Source organism: Montipora foliosa, chromosome 2, assembly GCF_036669935.1.
Source record: "Montipora foliosa isolate CH-2021 chromosome 2, ASM3666993v2, whole genome shotgun sequence".
Taxonomy (NCBI): domain Eukaryota; kingdom Metazoa; phylum Cnidaria; class Anthozoa; order Scleractinia; family Acroporidae; genus Montipora; species Montipora foliosa.
In genome coordinates, this window is record NC_090870.1 from 62,041,084 (window position 1) to 62,051,083 (window position 10,000).

The window sequence follows — 10,000 nt, forward strand, 5'->3', positions numbered from 1 at the left end:
GTCCCAGGCTGCAGCCGAGGTTGTTACCATGGATACAGACTTGCTACTATGGATATGAACATTGAGTCAGTCAGTCATATCTGCTGTCTTATCGTTGTTGTTCCTTCGTTGCAAAAATTTACTCACAATGGATCTGTAAACCATCCAATCCTCGTCGTTTTGTCCAAATGTGTCTTCCTTGGGTTTCTTGTGTGTGCTTCTTGTGGTCCCATCGTCACGAACTAATGTAAAACAAAAACTATCATAAGCGTAGGCCTACTGAAGCGAGCACGTTCGATGCTAACTCATGGCACACATTAGGCATGCAGGTTAACGAGCTCCTAATACATGTTGAAGTTCTTTCCAGCACCAAATTTCGCCCAGTAATTTAGTAATAGCTATGCTTCCCAGCTAACTTTCTGAGAGGTAAAGGGGCAGATAGGAAGCTACCCGGAAGTCCATTAACCCTAGACACTAGGCTCGAGGAGGATTACGTGACAAGTGGAAGATCTGCGTTGGAGGCCAAAAGAGCTGGGTCACGTACCGTTTGGATCATACGCCAGCTGCGACAATATCCTCATTCTCTCGAGGGAAGCATGGCTTCTTCTGCTCGCTAGATCTTCTCTCCTTTGAGCACGCTGCTGACGAGCGTCAAGTATTTCCTACCAAAAACAAAACAGCGTAAAAAACGTTAAGTTTCTTTATTTACATTCAATCAAAGTTTTGCGGAACGTAGAACAAACACCTTTCTCCTCTTATGAAGCCCTATCAGCCATGACTTGAACGTTTCCTCTCGTTGTAGATCCTCGTTACTTTTATGCTGCAACTCGTGTTTTTTGTCTTCCTTCAACCTCTTCCCGCTCTTGTCCTCTGGGACTCCCTTTGGTGTCCGATGTCTCTTTTTGCTCTCCATGATCGGTTGCTCCGTCACGACGTCGATGATTTCTTCTTTTTCCTTTACCTAAAAGGGGGGAAGATTCCTTAAAATCTCACAATTTGTCTTTAAACGCTCTTGGATAGGACAAACCTGCAATCCAGTGGGACAGTAACATCGCATCTAAACAATTTGCCTCAACCACAATAGGCCTTTTTCGATATATCAAAATTCAGCTTGATAGTGAGGCAGTGAGGACAAAGACAAAGGAAAGTGGATGATATGTAAATATTTTTGGCATTCATTCCAACGTGTTTCTATTGGTTTTGCCCTCAATGCCTCACTATCAAGCTGAATATTTGATATTTCGAAAATGGCATATTAGCCTCCAATGGGCCTTATTCGCGCGGCAGCCATATTGGCCATAGACTCATAGACAATAGATTTCGTATCCCGCTCGCGCAAAAACAAAAGTTTTCAATCCCTCGGGATTGAACATGGCCATCCAGTGATTAAGGCCTATATGAAGATTCGGCAGCCACTCTAGATTACGAGCGTTCTCTTTAACAACAATTGTAACTCAAAAAAGATATATTGCTCTAATCTGTTTGAAGCCAAGATGAATTATAAGCCTTGATTTATCGTTCCTATTGACCTTGTGGCTTTCCCGTACCGACCGCGTAACACAGTCACTAAAAGGGAGCTTAAGCACGCGCCTTTTTGAGAAGCGGACGGCAACCGGAAAAGAACATTTCGTGAGCCAGGACAGTGGTGTCTCCCAGATTTTTATACTAATCATCTCTAATAGAGAAAGATACTTAGCAATGTAAATGTGGTTGTGTGAAGACAAGTTAAAAGGGAAAACAGCTCACTTCCGGTTGCCGTCTGCATCTCAAAAACGCGCGTGCTTAAGGACGGTGCCTACTATTATTATTGCGCATACGTTCTGCGCATATCGAGATATTCGGATTTCCTATTGCTAGTGCTTATCAACACAGGGATATTTTTGCGCGGTTCAAAACTATGCGGAGAAAGCAGAACTTAGCAAGTGATCTTGGTATCCAAGAAGAAAACTGGGGGTAACCACGCATTTTTCCGAGATAATTGAGCTTCAATCTGGAAAAGAACGCCATACATTGCTTTGTATTTTAAAACTTTTTACACATATTGTTGATTAATTATCTTCGAAAAAATGCGTGGTTACCCCCAATTTTCTTTTTGGATTTCAATAACACTTGTTAAGATCTGCTTTTCCCGCATATTCAGTAAACCGCGCCTTCAGCTCCCTAAAGACGAATGAGAGAAGTCATCCTCGCACTTAACTGAAGAATTTAAGCAACAGTGTCTTATAGACACCTGAAAAATTTAGGTGGCTCTGACGGGATTCGAACCCACGACCTTTACGACGTCGAGTCCTTTCACGGGATCACATGAGCCTAACAAATTGACCCGCTCCCAACTGTGTGGCTTCATAACTCAGTTGGTAGAACATTGCACCGGCATCGCAGAGGTCATGGATTCGAATCCCATTGGAGCCACCTGAATTTGTCACGTGTCTATAAGAGACAATTTCTCAAATAGGCCATTTCCGAGTTCAGGTCTGCCTCCTCTTCAAAGCGAGTCTACGTGCGAAGTCTTTGTGATGGTAATTAGTTCTACTTTACATATGAATGAAAACTAATTTTCATAACAAAAACTTCGCACTTAGACTCGCTTTGAAGAGGAGGCAGGCAAGAACTCGGAAATGGCCTATTGCCCAAATAAGTGCGAGGATCATTCATCTCAAAAACTCATTAATAATTCATAATCCCAACAGCCTATCAAAACATCGATAAAACGTCACGTGCATGTGCTTTAAATCCGGTAAAACACTCCTCATTAGATTCTTTATATAAGGAATAGTAATGAGGTCCGGCTTGTTTTTTCTTGTATGCTAATATCTTCCCCACACATTTTGAGCCTTTGTTCGTACTCCCGAGGGACACGCTTTTTGTGGAATGTTTTTGAAGGCGTTCAAAAAACTCTCCTCTAAAACACCGATAACACACTGCTGCTCGTTTTTTAAACATTACATAACCGTTGCACTATCGGGAAAAATGTAGCACTTATAGCAGCTCTTTGTCAGAGAACACTGACTTTACATGTATCTGCAGTGACTGTGATGTTTTCTTATGGGCCGGGGATAATCATCTTATAATTGTCTGAAATTTCTCAAATTTACGTCTTGAGTGAAACATTTGTTGCTAACCTCAGAGTCCAGTTCCAAAGCGGTTTGCATCGCGACAATCTTGTCTTTCCGTTTCCTGATAGAAGCGGTAACACTCTTTATAGCAGCTTGCAGAGCCTGACAAGAAAAGTACAAAATTCCAAATGGTCTTGATAACAGTAAACAAACCAACATTCGCAAAAAATGGACAACAACTTTGATTCTGCAATACATGTTTCGATTGGCTATCGATCATCTTCATTTGCAAGGTGACGTTCCAATGCAATAGCCCTTTTCACGGTTAGTTTTTCTAATTACATTACAATATAATATAGCATGTATGTGAGGCAATGTCGGGCTATTTTGCAGTTTTAACCCGAAATTGCCTCGCATCCACGTTAGATTACATTGTAATGCAAATGAGAAAAACCAACCGTGAAAAGGGCTATTCACTACGTTCCAACCATGAAATCGACCAAGGAAAAATACGCGATTAAAAATAAACAAAAGCAGTCAGTTGGTCTTAGAGACTTGGGTGCAGACCAGAGAGCTCATTAAAAAATCTACTGGACTGACAGGTACCGGTCACCTCGCCTACGCGTCGTTGTGACATGGAAGAGGAGACCGGGAATTTTCGCCAAGAAGTCATTACGCCCACACGGCGATTCGTCTACACTCAAGTCGTTTCGCCCAAACTTAAGTTGATTCGCCGACAATAAAGTCGTTTCGCTCAAACTTAAGTTGATTCGTCAACACATGTTTTATGGTAAATGAAAACAAGCTAGAAGTTGATGACTTAACTTTTGAGAATTTCTTCCACAAAACTGGTAAGACCCAACCCCCTTTGATCAATACGAAACCTAATTTCGCGTATAATAATCCCAGCAAATTGACGATCGATTCATGTGCTTTTTTAATTTCCTAAAGTTTGGCGATGGCTTGCGTAGTTAAGCGCGCAAATCTGCACCAAAATAGTTTGGGCGAAACATCTCAAGTGTAGGCGAATCACCGTTTATTAAGTCGTTACGCCCACACAGTGATTCCCCTACACTTGACTTGTTTTGCCCACACTATTTTGGTGCAGATTTGTGAGCTTTACTGCGCAAACAATCGCCAAACTTACGAGTTTTGTGGATGAAATTCTCAAGAGTTAAGTCATACAAACGTCGAGCATGTTTTCATTTATCGTAGCAGTTAAGTCTTACATCAAAACATGTGATGGCAAATAGGCTTAAATTTGGTTTGGGGGAAACGACTTAAGTGTAGGCGCATCACCATGTGGGTGTGACGACTTGTGGGCGAAACGACTGTTCAACACTGGCCCCAACTGACTGTTAAACGAAGAGGTGGAATGATCAGGCTGACGCACCGTGTAACTGATGATACACGCACACACAAAAACACGGTTTTATCAAACGAGTCGAAAATGGTAACTGAATTAACCACCATAAAAACGTTAGTCCTTCATCGAAACGAAGGGTAACGCTCAGAACAACACACCACTGCTGGTTTTTGGTTTGCACAGTGGCTAAAATATTCTCCTTGATTGCACCAACTTCACTCTCCACCGTAGCCTCGCTCTTAGACTCGCTCCCAAGCACTCGCTCTTAGAGTCGTATTTCACCCCCTCCACCACAAACGCCTGCTCCTCCGAACGCAACATCTCTATTCCCACGGCGACCTACGACCTACGACCTACGACCTACGACGCGTCCTAGCCAATCACGATCCAGTCATTGTCAAACGATCATGGCCAATTATGTAAAGAGGTCCGTTATATCCGCCATGTTGTTTACTCCTAAATTTCTCGCTAAATTTTTTGCGTGTGACGTCACTGTCCAAAATTCAGTAAGTAAAAGTTAACTGCGGGAAAGGAATGTTGCTTTCGGTTAAGCAGGCGTTTGTGGGGGAGGGGGTGAAATACGACTCCTAAGAGCGCACCGACGCAGCACCACCGTTACAGTTCCTTTAGAAACTAACCACTTCATTCGAGTGATACACATACTGATCACACTAACTGTGCACTGATGGACTCGCCAATGGATGGCTCGACAGCAAATAAGCTGACTGACAGAAAGAACACCCCATCCGCTATTAGACAGACTGAGACAGGTAAACTGATGGGCTGGTAGACCTACTAACTGTATTAGACAGAGAATAGTAGCAGTTACACGTACCTCTGGGCTCTGAAACCCTGCTTCTCTTAATGAACTCTGAAAAGAAATAAGAAGCAATAAATTAATTTTAATGTGTAATAAGCCACTTTCAATATATTAAAATTCAGCGTGAAAGACAGGTTTACAGGACAAAGACAAAGGAATGTGGATGATAAAATTATGCTAATATCTTTCACATTCTATTGTCTTTGTCCTCTCTGCTTCACTATCAAGCTGAATACTGATATTTCGAAAATGACCTATTGAGTTCTTTCTTCCACATATTATCATTCTTCTATAATTGTTTTGAATGCCTCTTTAACTATTGCTGTCAAGTTATTCTTTCTTCAATGATAGATGTAAAATCTCTATGAGAACATGTAATATTATTATTCAAGGATGCACAAACAATCACCGCAACTACCCTGCCCTGTAAATATATATTATTTCCTTACGACATTACACTATTAGTATCATTGTTTCAATAAATTCGTCAGTGAGCATTTGCTCAAAACAAAATCACCTGAAATCGTGACAGACCATTTTACTTATTTACTTGAAAAATACCTGAAATTCGTTCTTGTCTTCAAGTTCCAAAGCTTGAATGTTCATAAGATCTTGTAGTCTTTCCTCTTCTTCTGCGAGCTAGGAACGCAATGGTAGACATGTCAAATACAGGTTGAATGAATTGAAGAACGTATTCTAATTTTGAGTTTCACATCTCCTGCATGTCAAGTTGAAATGGAAAGTAGTATATACTGCAGAGTGCATAGAGTCCTTTCACAGGAACACACGAGACCAACAAAATGACCTGCTCCCAACTGTGTGGCATCATGGCTCAGATGGATGGGCAATGCATCACCATTGCAGAGCTCATGGGTTCGAATCCTGTTGAAGCCGCATGAATTTTCAGGTGTCTCTAAGAGACAATGTGGGAGACGCAGTAACCTGCGATCAAGCGTACTTTTCTTGAGACAGGGTACCATGTCTAAGGAAAAGTGCGACTGATCGCAGGTTAGAGACGCAGTGGCCTCATGGTTAGTGCACTCGACTCTGGATCGAGTGGTCTGGGTCTGGGTTCGGGACATTGTGTTGTGTTCTTAGGCAAGACACTTTCCTCTCACGGTGCTTCTCTCGACCCAGGTGTATAAATGGGTACCAGCGAATTTAATGCTGGAGATAGCCCTGTGTTGGACTAGCATCCCATCCAAGGGGGGATTAGGAATCCTCCTAGTCGCTTCATTCTACAGAAGCCGGGATAAGCTCCAGCCTAATGGGCCACTTGGCTCGTAAGCAGTCTTTACCTAAGAGACAATAATTTTGCTTTCATTGTCCAGCTAAGTGTGCCGATCACGTTTTCAATTTCTTATTTAAAAAAATGGTACCTTCTCTTCTCTTCTTCTGGCATTGATTTCTTGCAGCCTTCTTCCTTGTTTTTGCCTCCTCAATTTTTCCTTTTCTTCATTCTTTGGGCCACTGTTTTGAGGTGCCTGCACCTACATGGTGGTAAACAAGTATGAAAGTTGGCAGAGAAACTGTGCATCTGTTGTCTGGCTGTAACTTAGTGTTGTAGCAGCATCATTTTTACAGTATTTTACACTGTTTCTGCTATTTTAGCCTCTTCTTTTAAGTTTGCGATCAAGTTTGGGTTTGGGATCAAAGTCACAAGCTCAAGTCCGACCAGACCAACACGCAGGGTCTTAAAACAACTGAGGCGAAAGTGCTACCTTTGTAATTACATCCACAAATGTTTAGACTTTCCGCAACGTCTCACAACCCTAGTTCATAAACTTTGTGGGACATTAGAGATCCCACACACTATGCAAACTCGATTTGCATAGGTAAATAATACCAATAAGCAAATGAGACTCGAGGCCGCAAAAGGGAAGAGTTTGGCAGAATAATAGCCAAGAAGGTTCTATCCTAAATAAACATATTGCCTTATCATACCTGAGCATAAGGTAGTTGAATTTTATTAACATGTTCATCATAGTAGTCAGTCGATGCCCATTCCTGCAGTTCTTTGGAGTAATCTATTGCCATAGAACAGTGACCATGCACTAATTCCTGCATAATATCAAAGAGAGAAATTAATGCATCTACAGTAATTCTGCACTGCTCTTTTTTATAACAATTATTTACATTTAATTTATATCATGATAGTACTGACAATAACAGTCAACTCCACAGCAATAGCAATGACATTATTGCCTTGAAAAATTACATTCATTTTGGTTCTAATGTCTTACACAAGCCATAAGCAGTGTGGCCTCGGCAAAAAAATAAACCTGACTGCTATATCAATCACCCTTTATTGCAGTCTGAGGGTTGGATTTTGAAGGTTGCAGTGAGCCTCAGGTACATGTAACTTCTGCACAGTCCATGTAGATGTACTGTATGACTTCAGAGTACAGCACCACTGCCAGATGTAAATAACTGGAGGGTTGATTTCGATTTATAAGGGAGAAAAACCAGAACAGCACACATATGATCTGAGCGGCAGGAGTGCAAAAGAAGATCACCATGGTAGGCTGACTCCTCAAGGGTACAGCATGGTGGAGTCTTCTTTGCTTTTTAACCACCCAACATTCAGTTGCTAACCCCATCCAAAAGGACTCAGAGTAAGTCCAGTGAACAGAGAGTACTCAGAAAATTTTTCTGGAAATTGGCCATACACCACCACATAGTCAGAGATTATAAGTGGAATGAGGAAACTGATGTCATTATTAAATCTACAACATCCTGGCTACTTGGATACTAGTCTATAATTATATCACAGGGTTACCCACAGTGGCAAATCATCACAGCAAACCACCTTAAGTTGGTGAAAAAACAGTGTTCAACAATATGGACTTACATGTACAAGAACCCAAAAAGGTAGGTGAATAGAATGTTGGATAAAATAAGTTTTAATATCATTCTATTTATTTTACTTGTCATAAAAACAAGGAATAAAAACGACAATGTTTTGACCGTTCTACGGTCATTTTCAACTTGAATATTATAATAAGTTCCATTGTAAAATGTTAATCTGGGAACTGGAACTACGGTATAACCGTAATTAATAATTTTGTTGTTTGTCTTATTATCATCCATGTGCATGTTTTTATTATAATGTTTACAGAATAATACATAAACAAACCACTGTTATTTACCTGTGCTCTGGAGAGTGTGATCTGAGCTGCATGATGAGGGTGCTTTAACTGTAACAATCTCTGCATGTACCATGTAGCATGAGATCCACCCAGATTAATCCTGTGTTATGCAACACAGGTATCAGTAAGACTTAAGACAGAGAAAGAGCTGGGAAAGAGCTTAAAATGATATCACAGTGAGAGATCTTTCGGTGGGAAAATTTTTTACCAACCTCTTACAGTTGCTAGCATCAAGTCTTCCATTTACAACTGGTAAGACATGACTGACTTGACAGCTGGATGAGATCACCAATGAAGTGGTCTTATCTGCAATAACAGAACAATAGAAAAGTCATATTATAGTACAAATTTCTGGTACTTCTCCAAGAAGGGCATGGGCTGCAGGGCTGAAAATAAGTGGTCGAAAATAGACTAGAATAATGATTGTTTAGAAGTGTCCATGTACAGCCCAAATCTGCCAGCACTCTCCCAAACTAATTAGAATAAAACCACCCCCCTCCCACCGTAAAACTGATAAATGATAATAAATATAGTAATATTAATATAGTGGTTGCTACATTGAAGGCAAATAAAGTTATTATTATATAACCATTATTTAATTACCTCTCACTGTCAGTCTCCACATCTATTGACATCTCTTCAAGGAGTCACAACACAAAATATAAAGGTGTGACTCAGAATTCAATTTAGAAAACACTGGCCATTCTTTCGATTCCTGGGCCACTTTTGCTGACCTTATTTTAAAGTATGTAATATCATACCTTTCTAACAATAGTTAATTTACCTTAAGTTTAATAAAACCAGTGCAGCACCAAAGGTTAGAAACTACTGTAACATACATGTATGTACATGTAACTCCTAGCTTTATTCTAAAGTATGATTTGCTTGACTTCATAGTTACCTCTCTCAGTAGATTGATTACCAACAGATATACATGACATGTATATTGTACAAAAATATTTTTGCTTTTTTCAAGGCAGAGGAAACTCTTAACTCTTGGCACAAACTAATTCGTCCTACTTGAACACTACAGTAACTACCCTAGAAGGCCACAGTACTATGAACATGCCCTCAAACTCAAAAACATGAGGAATCTTGGTACATGTAAATATAGATTAAAGGTCATTGTGTGAAAACTGCCGATGTTCACAGAGACTTAACTTACACTAGTAAATTGGCACTCTTGTTGCTGAATCTGTCGAATCGGATTTTTTAGCAACTTTGTTAATAAATCACTTTACCTTACCTGAATTTTGAATGTTGTTATACAAACTGAAGAGGCTGTCAATGCCGTATGCAACACTGGGAACATTGTAACACTCAAACAAAAGTTCTGACATAGCTGAAATTATGCAAGATAATTATATAGAGTGAGAAAGAATTGACAAACTTAACCTCAAATTGTAAAAAAAATAAGAACTTTTAACTTACACTGTCGACAGTAGTTAGGGTTGCAAACAGGTTCAGTTAAAACTATGGGATGGTTGACTTTCCCTGGGGTATTGATACCCATATGACTGAAAACATGGTCAAGAACTTGTTCCTGAAAAAGACAACATTAATAATACAAAAAAATCCATTTTAGTTTTATGAAGAAGATCCTTAGTACCCTACCTTGCATTCATTACTT

At 40.2% G+C, this 10,000-nt stretch overlaps 1 protein-coding gene across 1 annotated transcript in view; it reads right to left on the reverse strand.

Annotated features, from left to right (window-relative positions):
• The window catches only part of LOC137984753 (actin-related protein 5-like), a 27,539-nt gene that overhangs the window by 11,951 nt on the left and 5,588 nt on the right, over positions 1 to 10,000 (reverse strand). Inside the window, exons 5-16 of the mRNA XM_068832018.1 lie at positions 9,802 to 9,913; positions 9,617 to 9,712; positions 8,583 to 8,676; positions 8,371 to 8,470; positions 7,166 to 7,282; positions 6,601 to 6,711; positions 5,783 to 5,860; positions 5,237 to 5,272; positions 3,102 to 3,197; positions 725 to 940; positions 524 to 641; positions 127 to 221 (exon numbers count right to left, since the gene is read on the reverse strand). Of these exons, the coding sequence (XP_068688119.1) occupies positions 127 to 221; positions 524 to 641; positions 725 to 940; positions 3,102 to 3,197; positions 5,237 to 5,272; positions 5,783 to 5,860; positions 6,601 to 6,711; positions 7,166 to 7,282; positions 8,371 to 8,470; positions 8,583 to 8,676; positions 9,617 to 9,712; positions 9,802 to 9,913 (1,269 nt within the window). The remainder of the gene's footprint in view (positions 1 to 126; positions 222 to 523; positions 642 to 724; positions 941 to 3,101; positions 3,198 to 5,236; positions 5,273 to 5,782; positions 5,861 to 6,600; positions 6,712 to 7,165; positions 7,283 to 8,370; positions 8,471 to 8,582; positions 8,677 to 9,616; positions 9,713 to 9,801; positions 9,914 to 10,000) is intronic.